Source organism: Rhea americana, unplaced genomic scaffold, assembly GCF_003343005.1.
Source record: "Rhea americana isolate MKP2758 unplaced genomic scaffold, rheAme1 scaffold_33, whole genome shotgun sequence".
NCBI classification, from domain to species: domain Eukaryota; kingdom Metazoa; phylum Chordata; class Aves; order Rheiformes; family Rheidae; genus Rhea; species Rhea americana.
The window spans coordinates 1906962-1929383 of NW_028186457.1; the positions used below are offsets into that span (position 1 = coordinate 1906962).

A 22422-nucleotide genomic window follows, 5' to 3' on the forward strand; every position below is an offset into this window, starting at 1 on the left:
GGCGGCGCGGGCGCGGGCGCGAGCGCGGGGAAGATGGCGGCGGCGCCGCAGCGGCTGCTGGCGGCGGGGCTGTTCCGCGGGCAGGTGGCCGTCGTCACCGGCGGCGGCACCGGCATCGGCAAGGCCATCGCCGCCGACCTGCTGGCGCTCGGTGGGCACTGCGGGGAGGTGGCCTGGGGGCAGCCCGCGCGCGGCGGGCGGCTGTGCCCTGCCCTTGCGGGAGTGGGGTCGGGCGCGGGGGGCAGCGAGCGGGGTGCGCGCTGAGGGCGCGGCGCTGGGTGCGTGATGGGCCGTACCGGGTCGGGGACGCGACCCTCGCTCCTGAGGGAGCCGCGGGTCCTTGGGGTGGATATGCCGGACCAGCGTAAGCCGAGGAGAGCAAGCTCGCGTTGACCTGGGGCTGCAGCTCCTGCTACGCCAACACTTAAAAGATGCCCTGTTTTAAAGATAACATTCAGAGTGAGGATATAGTAAACCTAGGCAGTTTTCCTGATGCTCAGTCCTAAGTTATTTTTTTATCTTGCTTAACTGCATAATGCTCTGATGCTGTTAAACTGAAACTATCTTGTTGCTTCTGAAGTAGCAGCCTTTTGAACTGTTGTCTGCATGTTAATCTTAGAGAAATGGTGCTTGTCTGTTGATGCTTGTGATAGAAATATCTTGAAGTTAAAGCATTCCCTTAGCGTCGTGTACCTTGTAGGCTTTCTTCGTTAATCACCTATCTTTAATCAGCCCTTAGCTCTGGACTGAAAGGCAGCCTAGGAAACCTCTAATCTACCTTGCAACACCTTTTCTGCCGGTTTCAAAATAAATGCTAGGGAACATTGCCATCTTGACTGGGTTCACATAATGTTTGTCATCATGATTACGAGTGCGCTCTTCAAAATAGCAGTGCCCAGCCTTCTGCCTCACCGTGCCCCCGCGATTTGCGCACCTCACCCGTTCGCTGCGTAGTGGAGGGCTTGTTTGGTTAGCACTGCGCGCTGGGGGGCATGGCTGCCTCCCTGGCTTTGGGGGCACCAGCTTTCCACTTGCTTGGTGAAGCTGAAACAGGGGCTAGCTCAGCTACCTTCAGGTGCCTGGGGAACTAAGTGTGTTATTTAAGGTGTCTTTCCAGCTGGAAAAGGTGCTTCTCAAGTGTCATCATACTTTTGGTTGATGATGTTACCCAGTTATGTTAAAATTGCACTTAATTTGAGCTGCATTCTTTTGCTTAAGTAAAATACAAGCGAGAGAAATGTTTTTGACTTATAACAGCCTGAATAGAAAGCACATTTAAAAATCTCTACAAAAGACATGTGAGAAAATGAAGAAAGGAGCTATGTTTAAATCCTTGGGATATAACCTCCTATAAAGCAGATGTCTCACCTGCAGGCTTACTGGCTACTCCTGACATGAAGACAGCCTGGAACCGTTTGCATATATACTTTCCATATATATATATATATACTGCACCTTTTTAGAGGAGGTCTGGATGCAGCACCTTTAGGAGCATCCTCAGATAATGCCCATTGTGGTGACAATCATTTGCTTTTCTAGCCAGTCTGTCCTTTGTGAGAAAAATAGAGACTTTATTAAAGTAGCATCAGTTTGTACAGTAGGTCCCAAACCTGCCTCAGTGAGCTAGAATCTCCCATGTCAGTGTATTTAGTAAAAATTAGTGTATTTAGTGAAAATACAGCCTTTTACTGGCCTTATTGTGTATCAGTGTGTGTACTGATAAGCACTTAAGCTGATGAATATTACTATGCTATTGTGAATTATTATTTCCTGTTAATCAGTGATCCTGTTAATCAGTGATTGCATGTGCTGTTGTATGAACTGTACTCCAAGTTAGTCAGGTTGTTGTGCAGGCAACTGGAATTCTTAACTTAAAATGTCAAGAGACCTCAACTAAGATCTGTACATGTGCTATTTTAGAATGGTCACAGGCTGAAAACGAAGTACCCATTCCTAGGGATATGTAGTTGCAGTATCTCCTGGAAGAAATTTAGCTGCTCTTTGTAGTTTTATGCATAGTTTCACAAGACAGCCTGAGCCAAATGAACAGCTTGCCACTGCTCCTTACTCCTACTAGTTATTTTGAGTTAGTTCTGGTGTTTGTTTGCCATATAGGAGGCCAAATTCCACCCGGTAAAATAGCAACAGAAAAAAAAACACCTGGCAAAAAGTTAACTTTTTTTTGGCTAGTCTAGTGTGTTGAATTGGTTTATGTTTAARCTGATGAGCACCGAGCTGGTATGAGGAAGGGATGGCTTATGCTGAGAGACTAAGATTATGGAAGGGGAAGGGGAAGCAAGATCTCCCTCCCCGCTAGGCAGCAGCAAGCTATTAATTTGCACGTCCATAGTTGGAAATGTCATGCCTACTGGATTCGTATGGGGAATTAATTTCATGTGGTGTGTTTTAGTCTTTGAAGTAGTAATTGTTGAAGACAAGCTGTCCTGAGTCCTCTGGTAACAGAAGGTAGTCTGCTTCTGGTGTGAATGCCTGCCCTTAATTTTGTGCCTGCATCATCATTCTCTGTAGAATGCCTCCAAATACTGAAAGAAGTGGAAGGCTTGAGCTCCTCTTTAGTTTTTCCTTTCCTATCCAAGGCAGGGCTCRGAAGCGTGCGGAGGTGCCATGGGGAAGTATCTGTCCCTGCTGTCCATATTTTGCAGATACATGAATTCATCTCCTACAGCTACCATCCTGTCCTTCAGATTGTGTAGAGTTAAAGAGGAGAGCATTACATTTGCTTGCCACTAGTCAAAATTACAGCCTGAGTTAAAGCAAGCCTATTTTCGTGGTTTGAGGAGCAAGCGTTTTTTTTTTTTTTTTTTTTTTTTTTAATCAAGACCTGATGAAACAACTTTAAATCACATAATTGATAAATGAGGCAGCTTGGGCAGAGGCAACAAGAAGTGTCTGAAAGCTACTTTACTGACTCTGCAACTCATAGGCTATCCTCCCTCCTGCAGGAAAGAGAAAACCTTGTGGACACTTTTTCAGTTGTTCTTCTCCTGGCACAGGGTCTTGTTGCTAAGAAGCTCCTCACATAAGTAATTTCTCTTTCTTGCAAGCACTTCATCACAGCATCTCCTAAGCAGTGACTAATAAACACACATCCTACAAGATATTTCCATGATGTTATTAAAAACCTAGTGTGACTGTAATTTTGAATATCCATTAGCTAAAAGATTTTTTCATTCTGTTTCAACAGGTTGCAGTGTTGTTATTGCATCTCGTAAATTTGACCGATTAAAAGCCACAGCGGATGAACTGAATAATAAATTTTCTTCCATGAGTCCTGCCAAAGTGACTGCTATACAATGCAACATCCGCAAAGAAGAGGAGGTAAGCACAAGTGATCTTGCTGTGGCACTTAACATGTCACAGGTATATAGTGTGTACAAATTCTCAGATCTCCAGAGGTCTGGCCTTTTCAGGAGTGTCTTAAATCAGGAGACAGGTGTAGTGCAGCACTTTTAAATGAATCTAGGTACAGTTAAAGGAGAAAACCATTTGTTAGCCACCTAAGCAAGAAAGTATTTATCATTGAAATATAGGTATGGGTGGTTATAAAGTATTCACGAATATTACTAGGTGAAGTAGTTCTTAGTATTGGTACATTCTGTAGCTGAGCCTGAGCCCTATCTGTGGTTCCATCTTACATCTCTTGGCTGCACTGAGGGGGTGGTAGCTTGTGCTAATGGAGACCGCCAGAACTACTTTCTTCCAAAAGGGAGTCATAGCATGGAATCTCACTGTTGTGACTTGACACAATTTAATTTACTTATTGACATATATTCTGCCTTGTCGATTTTGTTTGTACTAAAGAAAAAAAGAGAGGTTTTTTTAGCTGTGTTTTGATTGTTGCTTACAATTTGAGGTGTGCAAGACTGTTGCTCTCAGTCCTTTGTAAGAACTCTGCCTTATTGAGTGAGATCTCCACTTCAGCTGAGACTTCTTTTCCTTCCTTAAATTACAAGTACTTGGTCTACATTCTTCGGAAGTCTGCATTCATCTCTCTGTTTTTTAACTTTAATTAAACAACTAAAAATATATTGTCAGGTTGGACTTTTAACTTATTCAAGACTGCCAGAAAACATTCCATTGTTCACTAGTTGCTACCGTTTTCTTAACCTTTCAAAGAAAATCTAGCAAAACTTAAAGGAACATTAGTGACATTCAGGAGCTATGTGAATTCAAATCCTATCTTAGTTTACTACAATAAAGTAAGTAAAAATAAAATACTTCCCTCATAGAACAGCTCATACCATAACATATTTATGATATCCTTAGAGTTTCTCTCCTGAAAGAGAGGAACCCTGGCACTGTGCAGTATGACACTTCACCTATCACTGAATTTTAGGATTGCATTTACTACCAACAGTATAGATGCAATATAATAATAGGTTATGACATGTYGGARTGCAACTTAAGTGATTAAAGATAYGTGAAAGAAAAAGGAAAAGCGATGGAAGAGGCTTGAGCCTCCATCTCCATCACCTGTTCTTCATTTCTCTAAGTGAAGAATGTCATCCTGGTTTTCATTTTGTAATTGGACAAACTGGAAGGAAGAAATTTGAATAGAGAGGATTTAAGAAAGATGAAAGTGCTTTCAGAACTGTCAGACGACTTTTTTGCATCCTATTCCAAATCATAAAGTAACTCACCTGCTTTGAAGATAACACAACTTTTTCCTCTTGTCTACACTAGTTGGATCTGTGAAATTGAAGCATTAGAAGGTAGATCTCCATTCACATAGTGCATATGTGGCCGTTAGAATTCTTTCTGGCCTACGAAGAGCCAAAAAAAGGTGTATAGAATAAACTGCTGCAGAAGCTTTTTGGTAGATATCATGGGAATAGCTTAATGAATTCACATTTTGAAGTCTCTTAATCTTTATCTTCAGAGGCTCTCTTGCTTTCTAGCAAAGCTTTCTTTTCATTTAATGTACAAGAAATAATCCTGCTTGCTTGACRGAGGATTTTTCACTGCATAATCTGTCAGGCTTATTTCCGTCAAAATGGTCTGCTGTTTCTTGTGTTGACTAGTTTTCCAGTGAGTGTTTTRTAAAGAAACACAAACCTGTTTTGTTTTTAAAGATAGAAGACTAGAGTTCTGGAGTGCTGATTTGCAAAGAGCACCTGAGATCACTGTATTCTGATTTCATGGGGCCTCCTCTGAAGCAGTGGTTATGCACCTCTCCCTTATCCCGTGTTCTGGAGTGAATGCAGTGATCCATATGCTTCTGAGCGATTATGAAGCTGTATAGATTTTAATTATTTGAATATTTTCCAATCCTACCACACACAATKTGTTGGATACAAGAAGAGCAGGTCAGATTGTTCCTGCTGAGATGTAGACATGACTGTCTGTGTATGTATGCGGCTCTTGTCAATTCAGCTTTCTCCGAAAATCCAAGGATAAGTTAATTATGGTACATCAATGTAAAGACTGCCAGAGTGGAGGAGAGAAACCACATCCTTTTTACATTACGGAAAGAGCTTTTTCTTTATCAATTTGAGTATTGGGAAGGAGGAGCACCTATATGTGTCTTAAATGTTGAGCTACAGAAATTGAAAGGTATGAGGAACTTCTTACCTTCATGTAGCTTTTGTGCTATATGCCCTGGAGACACATTTCTTTAACTTGCCTCTAGATGAGTGAAATATAAAGCCTTGTACTTCTAGTAGGCTACTGCTCTTGAAATCAAACAATTAAATTAGAATTCTCTGCACAGTGTCCCTTTTCTGTACTTCACCTCCAGTAACAACTACTGCTGAAGAAGACCCTGAGGCTAAAACCTACTGTCTGGATATCTGACAAACAAGATTCCTTGAGAAGTTCTCAACACAGTGATACTTACCACTTTAACTTGTCTTGGAGTTTGCTAGTGGCTTTTCTTTTCCAGTAAGCTTTGTAGCTTAACGTAGTCTATGGTGGTGTATAAATACTTAATGTAGTGGAAAAGAGTGGCTTGATGGAGCACTGCAGATAACAGATTCCTGTTGTCTTATTTTAAAATAAAACAGCAATAGCACAAAGTAAAAACACCTGATATCACTGTGCAAGAATGGTCTCCAAATAGCAAACCTCTGTACTCACCCTGTACCAAGTAGCTTGCCTATTGAGTTTTCCTGACATTCATAGGTCACCTTGCACTTATCTGGACATTTACTCCTTTTCTCTTGGTATGAATACTGTCATCTCAGTTTCTTAACATTATCTGCAGAAGTGTGCTACTACACAGTATTTTTGAATTGCAGTCACACGGAAAAGGGCAATATTGAAGAGTTTCAGTCTTCTGGTTATGTGTCTGAACTTCATGACTTTCTTTTTTTCAATCTTTGTCAGAAAATGTGTCCTAAACTCTTAGCTAAACTTGTTACAGTTTGTTTTACTCCCAGGGACACCCTTTAGTAGCTGGGATTTTTTTGAAATTCTTTCTGTGTGGATTTCAAATCTTTAGCAATGGTAAAAAACCTTCTTTAGTTCTTCAATGTAATTTAAATGTGTTCTACCAGTCCCTTATKCTCACTGTTCTGTCAGTACATTTACTTTAATCAGGAGAAGCGCTGCGATGATGCTTTCTATACAACAGAGGGTACATTTTGAAGATTGCTGTAATTGGACCTATCCAAAATAGATGTCTAAATTTCTGCAGTCTAGATATTTATCAAGCTATAGAGCCTGCCAGCTCTGCTGTCTTTCAGAAAACAAAACTAGTAGCTGTATTGTTTCTATTGCTCTGACAGTATGGTGAGGCAAGTAGGAAAACCAGCAGAGGTTCATACAACTTGAGAACCATTTTGAAATGATAGGTTATAGCAGGTTCTGTGTACTTGATGAAAACTTGCTTGTCATATCTCTTCTGAGTGGATTTTTTTTCTGTTAATTTGTCCATTTCTTTTTCCACTCAGGTAAGCTTCTAGTATTTGCATTGTTCTGTGGCCAGAGGTCTCACAGGTGTGTGTGTGTGTGTGTGTGTCTGTTTTGTGAATCTGCTGCCTCGTCCTTTCACCAGATGGCTTGAAACTCTTCTATTGGAAGACAGTGCATGATTATTCCATTTGCTTTCTTCTTTTTTTTTGTTTGTTTTTTATTTCATTTTAATAGATTCTTAGAGTTTCCCCTTGTCTCTTTTTTTTTCCAACGTAAGTCCTAGTCTGTTTAATCATTCCTCATACAGAAGCCATTTTTCTTCCATAAATAAGCCCATACTTCACTGACTTGTGGACAATACTCAAAGTAAGATTAGCAGGCTGACAGGGAGAAAAAAGTTTGATAACGGCAAGCAAAGTATAATTTTTGCTGTCTAACATGAGATCAATTTACCTTTCCCTGATTGTGAGCAAAACTGAAGTCTTGTGGCAAGGGTTTGGGACTGCTGCCACAGATGCTTTTTTCTCAGATCCTACAGCCTGCACTGACTGCTGCAAGGAGTGAGATGCCAGAGATGGTGCTATAGATATTTACATWATTTTATAATGCATCTTTTTAGTCTTTCAACCAGACTTCTGTCACTATGCCAGTTTGTTTAGATTCTCTTCTCCAGAGAGGTGCATGCTTATAGGATTCACACTATCCCATTACAACATTCTAACCTGTTTGTTAGCAACAAAAGCTGTAAGACTGCAATTTATGAGATTGAGTCAGTGACACTCTTGGTAAGATATAGATCATTCATTGCTTATTCTTTTTTTCTGATGTTTTGTATTACTAACTCAGTACAGAAGAAGGCTAAATGGTATTCTTCTGCAAGTCAAATCTGTTCCATCAGCAGCATTGCCCCGATTGATTTTTTTTCATCTGTGTTTTGTTTGACTGCAGGTGCTAGATTAACTCTTTACATCTGCTTGGCTAGGATTAACTGATCCATGGTGTCCTGTTATGATAGCTAATGCAAATGCAGGAAAGTTCTGGTATCCTACTTCCCCTGTTTATTAAGTGATTGCTCTGAAGGTCTCTCATTATTACTTTTTGGTAGGAAAAAATATGTCAGCTTTGGTATCTGTGAAATCTTTGAATGCATTGGAACATGTTCCCCTACAGAAGTTCTCTCGTGTGCTTTGTGCAAATGTGTGGGGAAACTGTTGTTTTTCCAAAACACAAGACAGTGGAAAAGGTTTAGCTGACAACCTGTAGCTCAGATTAGATCAGTGTTAGTGCTAGGTTTAGAGTCTCCCAAGTTGAATTTAAGCCACCACTTTTCTGTGCTGCAGCTCTTTAAATGAGTGAACAGAATGTTTTGCTATTTGCTCTTAATACCTTCTCAGAGTACCCAAAGGCATATAGTGCCAGACAGTGCTCTTAATCATCAGTGTTCCTACTGCTAACAGACAGAAGGTTTCTGTTTAGTCAGACACCTTTCTTTTTGCTAAAGAAAACTACTTGATAGCCTTACTAGCATTTTATTTAGTTTCTCTTCTGTCAGATTATAATCTAACTTTGTTGCTCTGCATGAGAAGATTGGCTGCTGCCAACTCGCATGTCAGACCTTCAATGAATGCACAAAGCTTCTAGATAAGAAAGTTAAAATTTTTCAAGATTACTTTCCTTTCTACTGAAATACAGCAGCCATTTTTAACAGTGCTATCACACTTTATTCTGTTTGAAAATAAGGAGGAAAGWAAAATATTCTCTATTCAAAACCCTCAGGAATATGGATTGGATGAAAAAAACAGTAAACTACCTAATATAAAACTCTTCTACCCTCTGATGCAAATACCCCTGCTCTATTGGAAAATACCAGGAGACTTTTAGTTGATCTTAAATAGTATCCTACCAGCCCCACCACTCCAGCTTCAAAAGCATAGCTTTCCCTCTTTTTTCAGTGCTGATGTTTTGTGTAGCACATACATTATACCAGGAAGATTTATGAGGTAAGCATGGACTCAGCCCAATCCTTTTTGGTTGATTAAACCTGTCATACTGAGTTTCCAGCCTGGAGACTGCTGACCAGCCTCTGAAGACTGGTACTTCCTCTTTATGTATGAAAAGGATTTGAGTGAGAAAACTTCTTCTGAGAATGAAAATGGGTACATAACTTATTCAGCATACCACACTATAAATAAATAAATAAATAAATAAAAATTTAGGTAGAAGCTTTGGTGAAGTCTACACTGAATCTGCATGGGAAGATTGACTTCCTGGTGAACAACGGAGGCGGCCAGTTCATGAGTCCTACTGAAGCCATCCGTGCAAAAGGCTGGAACGCTGTGATAGACACTAATCTGACAGGAACCTTCTATTGCTGCAAAGCAGGTGAGGAGCAAACATTATGCAGAGGGTTTTTTTATATTGCTTGTCTTACCAGTATTTCTGTAAAAGTTTCTCCCCCTTCTTTTTTCACATTCTTACCTGACAGTAGATACTTGTTTTCATGAATCTCATCTTAAGCTATACATTAAGCTGTACATTATATTTGTTAATATACACAAACACATACGTACGCATTCAGTGGAAAAATGACCTTCTGGTTAAGGCCAGGTTTGGGGAGTCAGTTGGTTTGGGTGTTGACTTAAAGGATGATAGGAAAACCATTTAACTTCTCTGTCTTCCCTGTGTGTAACACAGGATGTAGAATTGAATTTATGTTTGATATGTGATTTTCAGATAGCATTAGGAAAATAGAAATGAAAGCAWCTTACATAGAAGGCACAAGATCTTGATTTCTGTCAAAGCCTTCTATACAAACACTGAGCCTTATGTGGACTGCACTGCTTTCTTACCAGATCAGTGCTGAGACTGTGGTACAAAGAGCAGATTGTTTGTCCAAATCTGCACAAGCAACTTGTAGCACAATTGGAATTAGACTCCAAATTTGGCATCCAATTGGCAATTTCGTTCGTATGTATTTCCTCTCATAGTTATAGGTTATCTTCCTCCTTCATACAGTGTACAATGCCTGGATGCGGGAACATGGAGGAGTCATTGTCAACATTACTGCTGCCGTGAGAAATGGGTTTCCTGGAATGTCGTAATATTCTTTTTACATTTTCCTGTATTTTTCTCTAAAAGTTCTGATTTCTCCTAAATACTTCATATTCTTCTAGAAAGCTGTGCATTGGGCAACAGTAGAGAATAGAAACATAGTAGGTGTGTTAAGAGAGCAGTAGTATCACTTGGCTCTCTGTGTGAGGATCTCTTACTGATTGGGTGGAGACTGCAGGAGTAAATGAAATCTCTGGTCTTTGCCAGAGAGTTTGTAAGAAACTGTGAAGCAAGACTTTTGCAGTGAAGCTTTCACTGGAAATGGGATGTGTGTGTGTATGTGCGTTCAAGTGTAACTTTTGCCTGTTTTCTCTCCAAATCTCTGGAGGGTTTGCAGGAACTCGGCACCTGTTGCTCTGCTCTTCTGCTGTCAGTTTATAGGTCTTGATGGTGTGTAATGAGTTATGGGACTAGAATTGGGTGCAGGAGGAACATTCCTAACATGTTCTGGGTTGCAGCTTTGTCCTTCACTTCAAATAATCCCTGCCTGTTTGATTTTGTTTTCTGCCCTCACTTTATGGCTACCTTTTCTAACTGCAAAGATTTTTTTTTTTTTTTTTCTGTGATACATAGAATCAGTCCTATTTACTCTGCCTCTTTCTTTACTGGGAGAAGGCTCATGGGTGCAAACATTACTATGTGTTTTTTGATTTTATTTATTTTTTTTCCTGGCAAAAATGATCAAGGTTTTGTTTTGCTGCCAGTGCAGCATCCTCTCCATACACTTACTGTATTTGTTCAAATGTCTTCACCCTCAGAATGGAGGTGATCAGGAGTCTTTTGATTGAAAGTTTTCTACCAAAAAGTGTCAATATGTTGAAAGAGAATAATGTTCAGAAAATGGTTTGTTTCAGTTATTTTCTTTGCATGAGGAAACTTAGAAGTTGTCAGACAGTTTCCTAACTGAAAAATTCAGTTAGGAAATTGAAAAAACTCTTATTTTACTTTTTACTTTCTTCAAYAGAAATTTTAAGTTCAAAAAATAATTTTGAACAAATGTTGTCTTACCTCTCTTTGCCCTAATTTGGCTTGAAATTTTTCAAAATCTCAAATTTTAAAGAAACAACAGCATATTTTCACACTGGCTTGTTCTTGACAGTGCAAAATACATCTGGAGATCCACAGGGTGGTGCTGAAGCTACAATTGTTCTAGTTTCACTGCTCTAGGTAAATCTAGTTGAACTGTCACTGAATAGGTTGATACACCAAGAAATAAAGAACCTAATTCTGAATAACAGTGGAAGTAAGTTTTCCCAAATAACTGTTTTCTGCTTTTGTAGATGGGTAGACAAAATTACTTTCAGATTGAACTTTTGTTGAAATGTTGCTTTTTTCAGAAATGTAGTATAGAGTAGTGTAATATCCTTTTACAAGTCTAACCACTGTTTGTGCCAAAAATCGTTTCCCACAGTCTTTCATAAATAACAATTTTCAACCTAAAACTACTCAAGTTTGTTTGTTGATGTTGTGTCAGAAGGTCGTTAATTTTTGTCCTAAACATATGAAGAAGTCAGGTTTTAACCAGTTTTTCTTATTCCTCAATCAAAAAAGCTCTTCTTTCCTGCTACATATATCATCATGTTTGATATGATGGCACTTATGGCATCTCTTCTAAGTCTGTTTTGCTAAACTAAAGAAGCTAAACTGAGTCTTCTCTCAGTCCCACTGTCTGCTATTCAGCTTTGTCGTAAATTTGTCTGCATCTGTTCAAGCATGTATTCATTCATACAGGTTTCCTGTAGCAGCAAGGTGTATAAATGGCAAAGGGGTATGAGATCAGTATGCTTGTGTTCCTGTTTTCCCATCTGTAGCAATTTTTGAACACTGGCTGATCTTAAACACATCTGTGTGGCTTAAATATCTTTCAGACTACTGACCTTGCAAGGTTTGCCTTACTTGTGCGGTGTATCTTTTATAGTTTCACACACCTGCAGGTTTATCTCCAGTTGTTTATCATTCTGTTAGCCTGCTTCTGCAATAAAATGTAGCAGGCTTCATTACCACCAACTATGTTGGAGAACAGACAATAAATATTTGCAGAAATGATAGAAAATCTTAGCATAATTCAGCTAAACTGTGAAGCTGTGGTCAAGATTCAAACTAGAAAACCCCTCTGCATCTCTGACGCTTAGTCTAGCAATACAGCACTATCCTGATTATCCTAGTGAGACTGCAGTAGAATGGAGATTGGGTAGTATTATCTGAGGGAGCAGATGCTTCTTTTGCTTTCTTTTCTTAATAGGCATACAGGAGCTGCAAGAGCTGCAGTGAATAACCTCACGAAGACTTTGGCTTTAGAATGGGCCCACAGCGGAGTAAGAATCAACAGTGTTGCTCCTGTAAGTAATGGCAAATGACAGAATAACTTTAGTCATCGTACATGCTCATGGTTCAAACGCTCAGATCAAAAGGCATTTAAAAATCTAGAGTCTGTAGTTTGTGAGTTTTCATTTTTTAATTCCCTCATCTGTGTCCTTCAGGTCCTTTGAGAATGTTTTGTACTGTTTGAACGACAAGTGAGGAATGCGGGATAAAGTCACTTCTGCTTTTTGCTTTGACTTGGCATTCTGACTTTTCTAGCTTAACCAAAGGACATCTGGGAGAAGTGACCTGTTTTACAAGAGCATGACATAAAATTACACAATTCTTTATATTTTAATAACAAATTATTTCTGAGTTTACAAAAGTTTCTCTATATGATGATCAGGTATCCTGGTAGTTTCCAGCTGTGTTTACAGTTACTGTGAGAATCTCTGTGTCACGTAATGTCTTTTACCTTCATCTTCTACATGTCAAGTTAGGTTAGTCTTTTAGACGTAAAAGGAATGTGTTTGGAGTGGACCTTTCAAAGAGATTAGTTGTAAAATTGTGTGTTCTACTTTTTCTTACCAGGTAAACGTAGACAAGAAATGACTACAGGTAGCTAAAATATGCTTGCCGCATTTCTGAGAAATTAGTTAGCATGTAGCAATTGTCTTAAATAATCTCATGGAAAGACCAGCTATATTTTCATAGCACATGGTGCTGCAGATACAGAGGCTTTAGTCCTACCTTTGAAGTTTGAGATTCCATCTGTTGTGATTTGTGTAATCTTCACTCTTCTGTTGAGAACAAAATGGGAAAGGAAAGCTGTCCAGTTATTTCTACATTCAGAATTTATCTTATCTTATGGTATGGTAAGTGTCAGGCTTGATTAACTGGTCCCCACGATGATCTTCCTGCTGCCTGTATAGAATGGTATAGTCTGCTGTATATCTTGTYCTAAAACAACTGTTTTGCTTTAATTGAAATGTGGAATGATCATTCAGGTAATGGCTCTGTGTAGGCTCTCTGAGGCCAAGCTCATCTTGAGACTTGTTAAATATTAAGATTTATTTACATGTTTTTCTGTTTGTTCATTTTTCCAATTTATCAAGTCTTGGGGAAATAAGTTATTAGGAGAGCGCATTATGTGTGTGTATATTTTAAGGCATACTAATTACCTAATAAATCATACTTCTTACACTTCATAGCATGTGTCATATGAAATTTTTGACAAGCAAACAGTTCAGTAGTTTGGCTCTTTCAGCACTTGTACAGTAGTTAGTATGTGTCATCTTGCCAGTACTTGTGCTACTCTCATTGGGGGATGATTCATAAATTCATATATTCTGTAAGAAATATTTTATAGCTTTGTTACCATGTTGATGACAAAACATTCATATTTTAGCTAGGGTGAGACTTCGTATCTTTCACCTTTGTAGCCGCATCAGGGTTGCAGTAACCACGCAAAACATTTACTGCCAAATATACACGGAGTAATGTATATGGAACATTTATGTAGAGAAGAAAACATACATGCTGAGAAAATAGTGTTTAAAAAATGAGTTACTACCCTAGCTCTTGAAATACTCTTGTTCACATTTCACAGATCTCTTAGAAGAAAAATCTTAAAGTAGACTCCATGGATGAATTAAAATTTTCTTACATGTTTAAAAGGACCTACTACCTCGAGTCCTATAGGTTATAATGTAACTAATTTATGTAACTCTATCTTCCTATTATTGTAGCCTTCATCATCCCTCTTGAATCTAAGCTGGACTATCATCAGGGCAAGGACAGTCTCTTTTCTCTGTTTTTGTAGCAACTAAATAGGGAGAATCTGAAATCCAGCTGCATAGTTTGATTGCTACCATAACTCACAGTAAAGTTGATTTGGTGTTCTTACAGATTACAAGAAACTGGTGAGAACTTTGTCCTTGGTTTTGTAGTTTTCTGCTGTAAACTAGTTTGAAATGCTTGTAATTGTAGAATAGTCTCTGAGTTTGTTCTTTATGGTCTCTGCTTCATAGTTGTTGAAGTGACAGTGGAGAATTGGAATAATGAAAGCAAATCAGAACTTTGAATAATCTGAATAACTGGTTGAATGGAGATGTGGCTAGCAGTCAAGTCACCTTCTTTCATAAATAATACTATCTAATCCAATTTAAAAACTTGCATTCAAATGCTGTTTAGACAGTTTAATTCCTCAAAAAAATCCCACTAACAATAACTTTACAATGACCAGAATTTGAATGTGTGCAAGATAATTTAATTGTCACTGTGTTGTGTTTTAATACAGGGAACAGTATTTTCAGAAACTGCTGTTGCAAACTATGGAGAGCAAGGTACAATAATGTGGTTACAGAACATCCCAAAGATTCCTGCCAAGAGGTCAGCAGTTCCTGAGGAGGTAATGTCTTTCAGAACATTTGTGATATTTCTACTTCTATTTCTGTTTTGGAGCTACTTTAATATATGGAGAACAATAAAGACTTTGAACTATGATGGAGTATTAAAAAAAGAAAGCTTGCAGTAATATGTAATAATGCCAACTGGGAGACTTAACCAGTAGCTACTGTTAAACTGAAAGTCTAATTTAGATGCCTCTTACAGCTGTAGTATTCCATAGCTGACATTAGTTTCTGAAGAGGTTGACCTACTGCAGGGAGAATTAGAAAGTATTAAAGATAGATGTGGAAAAAAAATGTGATTTCAGAGTACTTAGCTCTCTTCTACCAAGAATATGTGTCTTTGATAAACTGGTCAACTTAAATATTTGTTTGGTTTTAGGCATCTGATGCTGATCTATGAAAAGTTGCTGTTTTTCAGCTGTTATGTACTCGATGTCTGTGGCTAGAAACTTAGCTTTGAGATTGTTAATGACTTTCATCGCTGAGTAGAAAATGTTGTTTTCTCTTGCCCATACCAGTTTTTACAAGCTTTGTCATGGACACAAATGATTCCTAGCAATTTAAGAATGATTAAAATTGTCATTCCCTGTTAGATCTCTCCTGCAGTRTGTTTCCTGCTATCTCCAGCTGCTTCTTACATAACAGGGATAACCATGGTTGTGGATGGTGGCCAAAGCTTATATAGCAGTAACCTGGAAGTACCAGGTAAAAAAGGGCTACAGAATAGTGCCCTTGAAGTGGTTAAAACTGGGCAATGGGAGGACACAAAATGTCTACTTTTTAGATAACTAAGTACGTTGTTTTATTTGTTCTTCTCAGATCACAACAGATGGCCCCCACTACCAGAAGGAAGAAATTCTGAAATGCTTAGAAAGCTTCTTTCTGGGGAGTTCAAGCCAAAGCTCTAACAGAATGAGACTTCACCCCATCCCAAATTGGACATTTGCTGATTTTCTCCCTTTGTGGCTTACGTTTATAATTCTTACTAATCTGAATGTTTTGCTCACCTGCAACCACATTGTGTGCCTTAATTTTCATTGATTATGTGTGAGGAATAAATCTTTTTCTCTGAAAACACTCACTCTGTTATGGAAAGAAGGTGTGATAGATTCAACAACATGTAAAGTCTTGAAGCACAAGCTGTAGTATAATATAAATTGCATAGAACTTCATATTTAAATACTAGTTTCCCATGTTGTCATGTTAACTCATAATCATTTTGTACGGAAGTTTAAGGCATGCTATATAAAACTGAGTTGCAAGTTTCTGTATGAGAAAAGAAAAGACAATAATTCAAGCTCATGGTTGTGTGATCTTGTAACATTCTACAGCTCAGAAGAAAAATATTGTCTTGTTTTGTGCAGTATCCTATTTTGTTGAGGGAGAAACTTGGAATCCTTCATTCACCAGTTAAAACACTTTCTATCCATACAGTTTTCTATTGACATGCAGTTTTCTTATGATTTTAACATACTTTTGTTTATCAGTATCCTAAAAAAGACATGATCTTTTGATCARTGGAGAGTTTTGATGTGAAAACTAGAGATGTTTCAATATATCACTTGAAGATGCTGTATTTGCTATAATTCACTTTAAGGCAAATGTTCCCTGCTATTTGATACTTTTGATCAAAATTTAAAAAACTAGATTATGATTTTTTGCTTTCTGTAAAAAATGAAATTTGTGGCATCAAGTTGCTGTTATAGAAGCAACCTTATTAATACTTAAATTTGGAATGAACGTAAGAGTCTTCACCAGATGTTTGTTCTCTTCAAAGATGTTTGACTTTTGTTTAATTAAAATATTAGAATTTACATAAGTACATCTAGATTGCTCTATGTCATGAAAATTTGAGTGCCAGTTTTGTGAGCAAAGGGGAAGAGGGGTTTGAGCATAAAGCTAAAATGCTTTGTGTAAGATTTATTCTACTTCTGATATATCCTTTTTTCTTAGCAATTGGTTGATCATTTATGTGGTTGTGAGGAACTTGTAGAGAGATGAAGTCAACTTCTTCAAACCTCTTATGTGGGTATGTTTTGATTGAGTATGCAGCAGGCGAATTCCTGGAAGAAAATGTACCTATTAGGTAATGAAACTCTAGTAGCCTAGCCCTTTGCATTCAAGTGAAATTACTTGGTTTGTTAAGAGATTATTTCAACATTCTTCACATCTTTCTATAGAAATTTAAACATAGTTAAACAGACTTAAGATTCATGGAATTTACTTTCTCCTCCTGTTTGGCCGTCAGCTTCTATGATAGATGTGGACAGTACATTTGAGGTGAAACAGAAGTGATTTAATAAAACCAGATTACTTTTATTATATCCCAGAGCTGCTCTCTGTAGAAGTTGAACATAAACCCGGAAATAATTATTTAATACTGTTGCAAATCTCCTCTTTAACTTTGCTGGAGTTTGAACATTTGTAAAGAAGTTTTTGCATAAGGATGATTAAACATATCATTCAAGTCTGTGAAACAAAACCCTGGAAAGGTTAGTGTTCTCCTGTGTGGGAGACCTGTTCAGTCTGCAATGAATAACTCCTCCGCAAGTAAGAACAAATCTTTCTGCCTGCACTGAGTACAAGGCATGTTTATTTGAACTTTTATTCTTCAACTTCTAGGCAAAGCAATGGATGTTTTAAGAAGATATAAGCTATAAGAGGTACTTTCCTGCTTTTGCTTTTTATGGCAAGAAGGTGAAACAACAAGCATGTGTGGAGCCATAATGCACTGCAGCTTAGTGTATTAGTAGAGTATATTCAAAATACTCCAGGGGTAAGTACAGTGGAAGAATATAGAAAATGAATCCTTGAAAGGAGAAGGGGAACATTAAAGTGTTCTCTGCATTTTCTGCAGTCATTTTGAGTAATAATACTAATGTGTCCTGTGTGCTGAGGCTTACTGTGAATATTAAAACATACATCACATTATATTAGATACTAGGATAGTAACTGCCTTGCTGTAGTGGTTTTGCAATCGCCCTTTTTTTTTTTTTTTTAATCTTCTAGCACTAGCGAGAAGGAAATGCTTAATTCTCACAACTGAGGTTTTAATTTGTTCCTCCCCTTCTTGGTCCCTCTATAATGCAGATGAAATTATTTTAAAAATTTTTGCAGAAAAGAACACAAAGAACAGGTGTTGTCAGAATGAATGCTTAATTTTCAGTTGTTAGTACTGCAGATAAAATCAGCTTTAGCAAATCTCTTCCTATGTCATAAAAACAGCCCTTGAACGAAGGGCATTCAGAGGTTTTTTAAAAAAATGGGTGTGGTAACAAAAACATCCTTGACCTGTATAAACTTGGGTAGCTGAAGTTCAGGGAAGACTGATTTTATTTAATTAAATAGTTTATTTTACAAAGGAGGTGAGTGCAACTGTGGAAAAGGATGGAGGAACCTTATGAAGAATGAAGGAGGCTTACTGATCAAACACTGAAACTTAAGCATTTCCTGCACTGAATGAGTAAAAAGCAGAACCATTGAAATGATAATTACATTTACCATTCTGTTAGAAATCTCTCCTAAGTTGCTTTAATATTTACCTCTGGCTAAAGCTTTAGTTGTTGTGCCTACTCATTGTCAGATATTTATGTGACTGATAAATGGATGCGTATCAACTACTACCTTGCTACACTGTCTAGTATTACATCTGAATAGCCATCAGAGAACTTTACAAGTATGAAACCAGTGTGGTTCCATGAAGGTGAATTTTTATAAACTGTACCTGCCAAATATTTTACAGATACCCTTTGTCTTGGGCACAATATTGATTATTCAGAGTATTTATCTACTGTAATATGAAGTCTGTTGTAAAAAGCTTCAATGTTTAAAGGTTAACAGTTATTACTGTGCTTGCTAAAGGGAGTATAGTCTGTGCAGTGCTAGTCTGCAGTAAGGTGCACTGTGTGCCTCAACATGCAAATGAATAATTACGACACAACAGTTGCTTGTTATAAGCTTTTATTGCTATGTTTATTCTGAATGGTTGTGTGGAATATCCTGTGTAATCCTCAAGAAGCCATTATATGTGCCAGAATAGTGTAACTTCATACACTTCTAATCAACATATCCTAGTTTACTCTTGACATCTTGAATAGCTGACTTGTGTTAAATGGCTGAGTAATGTAGACGTAAGTGTAGTAATCTTATTAGCAAAGTCAACAGTGTTCATGTTTTGGGCTACTGAATATGGCTGAGTCCTGAAAGTAAAGGAGTTACCTCGTAAGCTTTAGTTGATGGAGTTGGAGCAGACAAATCTATCAGTACTGCGGCCCAGTCTCATCTGCAATGTGCTTTTTTAGAGAAGAAGTTAAATACCTGAATGACTACTGTATTTTCTTTTTTTCATACTTAGTTTTGTTTCAAGCATTACAGTCAAGTCAACAGCTGGCTGCATTTTTTTTTCTTTTTTTTCCTGGTGCTTAACTTGCATGTCTTGGGCAACAGGAATGCATCCTGAAATGCAAAATACTATGGCAGGAGATTCCAGTGTGGGTGAGAAATACAGTTGCTAGCGGGGAGGAGGGAGTCTCTCATCAGAGAAATGAGATAGTTTAAAAGAGACACTATAACAAGAAAGATTTTTTTTCTTATATAGTTTCTTTTTACTATAACTAGCTCTTAAAGTGGCCGTAGATAAAGCTTCTCTAGCTGTTGTCTCTTAAAACAGTCCTTTTGGCTTCTTTGCTTATATTTCTATAGAAGTTCACATTTTTTTCTTGGTTTGTGATGATAAAGGAATTCCTATATCCCCTAGCCACAGGTTTATGTGCTGTATAGAATCCACTTTTCACTCCAGATCTGTAAGTTTAGGGGTTGTGTTTGAAAGTGATGAATCTTGCAGCAGTGGTTTAGGACTGTACTCCTTCAAGCTGTTTGCTCTTCCTGTCTTTTGGCAATCAGCCTCACAGTGATGGTGCTTTATATTAAGAGGAAGTGGAATTGCTGAGATGCAGGCACATGATCACTTCTGTCATGGAAAGGCAGAGGTGCATAGCAGTCAGCTAGAGCCAGCGAGGGCCTGAACTGATACTGCTGTTTGCTCAGTGCACATGAGTGTGCGGTGTAAAATTTTTATGTAAAGTATTAGCTCTGCAGCCTGCGAGGAAGGACATCTTGATCATGTTATAACATCCTGGCATCACAAATGCTTTTAGCTTGTGAGCTCCCGAAAGAAGTAGTCTTGATTTTTCTCCCCCATTCTGTCTCCAGAAGTTTGTTCCTGTGACAGCTCTTCCCTCTTTTGATTAAAAATGCATGAAATTAATCCTTTTTTAAACAAGATCTTTTTCTGGATGTAGTTCAAAACATACCAGTGTGAGGAATCTAAATGGAGTGGTGGGGAGGTGAGAAGGAGGCAGAGATTTGGGGGAAGGGAGGAGAACGGCATGGCCTCTAAAAACAGCTGGTTCATGCCCACTTGAAGTGCTTGGAAGCTGTGGCTTTTGTGTTAACTCATACAGTCAGAATTGTTAGCCTCAAGCAGTATCTCTAGAAGGTGAGAACCTCTTACTGCAGTGAGGTATTGATTCTGGAATCCAAGGAGAGTCACACTGCCAAATCTCAGTCAATTACTTGAGTAGATTCTCCTAAGATGTGCTTACCCTATAATTTCTACCTCCACTCCTCCCAATTTCAATTGCATATTTTTCACTTGTACCAAATGCATAAAAAACTAATGTGCTTTATTGCAGCTATAGTGTCATCTATTTTTATACTCTTCCATATCAGCAATTACACAGTTCCTATAAGCACTATTTCGCTCCAGTAGCATGACACATGATCTCAGATCCTTACTGCTGGGCTTGGGCTGAGCTTACTGTGAGCCAGAGTCATAAGTGCTGGTCCCTGGTGTTGACAGATTTTTTTTTTCTTAAATTCAATATTTAGCTGTTTATCCTGCTCCTGATACTGAAGAAACTCTGTTTTAGGGATTATGCCAGGGTAATGCCGATGCCTGTCAAGATGTACCTGACCTCAGCGAAGCACTCTGGGGATGGAGCTAATAACGCAGTCAGAATGCTCTCTGCTATGAAGGCAGAAATATAAAGGAGTACATAGAGGAAAAGGGCAAGTGAGCATTTTCTAGAATCTTGCTGGCTTCTTCTGTAGTAAAGGAATTTTGTTTTCGAAACCTATTGCTCACTAACCCTTCCTCCATCAGGGAAATCCATTTGCAAGATGCTAAAACTGACAAATAGCCATGGACTGGAACATTAAGGCAAGGGAAAGACTGGATGTGCTTTCAAAGCTGTGTAAGCAGCTGTGGCTCATTGATCTGCTTGATGGTGCAGGAGCATCATACAAAGTCAGCATTACTGCTGGCTCTTTCCCTATCATTTAGCACAAAAGGTCACCTTTGTAGCTCCCTAGTTAAGACTCTTGGTCACAACAAGCATCTCACAAACATAGCTGACTATTTTGCCTACTGTGGAAAAAAGCATCTTAACGTTGAGGAACTATTAAATATTCCTCATATTGATTCTTGAGTTCTTATTTGTCAGTGTGATTCRGAGACTTGTGTCTTTCTTTAACATACTTTATCAGGTGATTTTTCTTCAGTACTGTCCTTTTTAATGCATTTTTAGAAAAGATGACAGTGTCTGTCATCTATGTTGTATTTCAGTGGAGGAGCTCAAAATACTCATGTTGTGGGCCTTGACACATAATCTCTTTAACTTCATATGCAATTCTTTCTGAAAGCTTTACTTGCCTGGATATGCAGCTTGAGGTCCTGTCTATAACGTGTCTACTTCAAAGACTTTACCAGCATAATTATGTATACCTATAATAATGACAGATTATAATACATAGTATAATAAAGTCTTAAACTGACAGTCAGGTAGGTTCTCCTGCCTGTGTCTAAAGTGGCCAAAACGTTTTGTCTGGGTAGATCTTGAGGACATGTGCAGGTTTTACAAACCTTTGACTTAAATACTTCTGAGTGGGATGCCTCATGCCAGAAACCACATTATGTGAGTTGTAGCTCATTTGGGATTACTGTGCTGCATAATCACGTGCAACCAAACAGACTACTGCTACCTTGGTAAGACTTTCTGAACACGTATTGCATATCAACRTGTTTCAGAATAACGTTTGCTAAGCATGCACAGGCCATCTGTCTGTCTCATGCACAATGGATCATGCCTGCATGCTTATTTTTAAACGTGAGCAAAAATAGTTACATGGGCATAGCACTATTTCCTGTCATCTGCTACTTCGAGTGTAGTAGCAATAGGTGTCCTTCTTTCTAGCATACGTAAAGATGTTGGCTATTGTTGGGSACCAGTCCAGATCATGAAAGCCCCCGAAAGGAAAAGCAGTAGCTTGGGCACAACTGAAAATTGCTTGACAAAAAAAMCACAGTGTAGCAGGCGTTGCGTAACATGATCAATAAGCAGTAATATTAAGAATATCTTTCACGTGATTTGTCGTTCAAGATGTTATATAAACACAACCCATCGCTGCTTCTGGAGGTAACGGCAGCATCTTTCTGGGAGGAAGCCGTGTCGGTAACACAGGGCTGTGCTCGGGCTCTCGCTGCGACCGTTACCGACAGCGCCGCGCGCCCTCTTCCCCCGCCCCGCGCCGTCGCGGGCGGCCTAACGGCGCCGCAGGCTCCCGCGCATGCGCGGGGCGCGACCCAACGGCCGTGTGTGCCCGGTGCGCACGCGCGCGGCTCCTCTGCCGCCGTGCACCCGCGTTTCCACTCGCCCTCGGATGCGCG

The 22422-nt window shown here is 38.8% G+C and overlaps 2 protein-coding genes across 2 annotated transcripts in view; both read left to right on the forward strand.

Annotated features, from left to right (window-relative positions):
* Positions 1–18: 18 nt before the first annotated feature.
* On the forward strand, positions 19–15694 carry PECR (peroxisomal trans-2-enoyl-CoA reductase). The gene is made up of 8 exons (XM_085310980.1): positions 19–151; positions 3206–3339; positions 9090–9255; positions 9889–9970; positions 12227–12323; positions 14585–14695; positions 15290–15401; positions 15516–15694. The coding sequence occupies exons 1-8, from the start codon at positions 34–36 to the stop codon at positions 15602–15604; spliced, it is 909 nt and encodes a 302-aa protein (XP_085167106.1). The 5' UTR covers positions 19–33; the 3' UTR covers positions 15605–15694.
* Positions 15695–17456: 1762 nt separating this feature from the next.
* The window catches only part of MAP3K2 (mitogen-activated protein kinase kinase kinase 2), a 58156-nt gene continuing 53190 nt past the window's right edge, over positions 17457–22422 (forward strand). The window contains exon 1 of the mRNA XM_085310979.1: positions 17457–17472. The gene's annotated coding sequence lies outside the window, so the exon portion shown is untranslated. The remainder of the gene's footprint in view (positions 17473–22422) is intronic.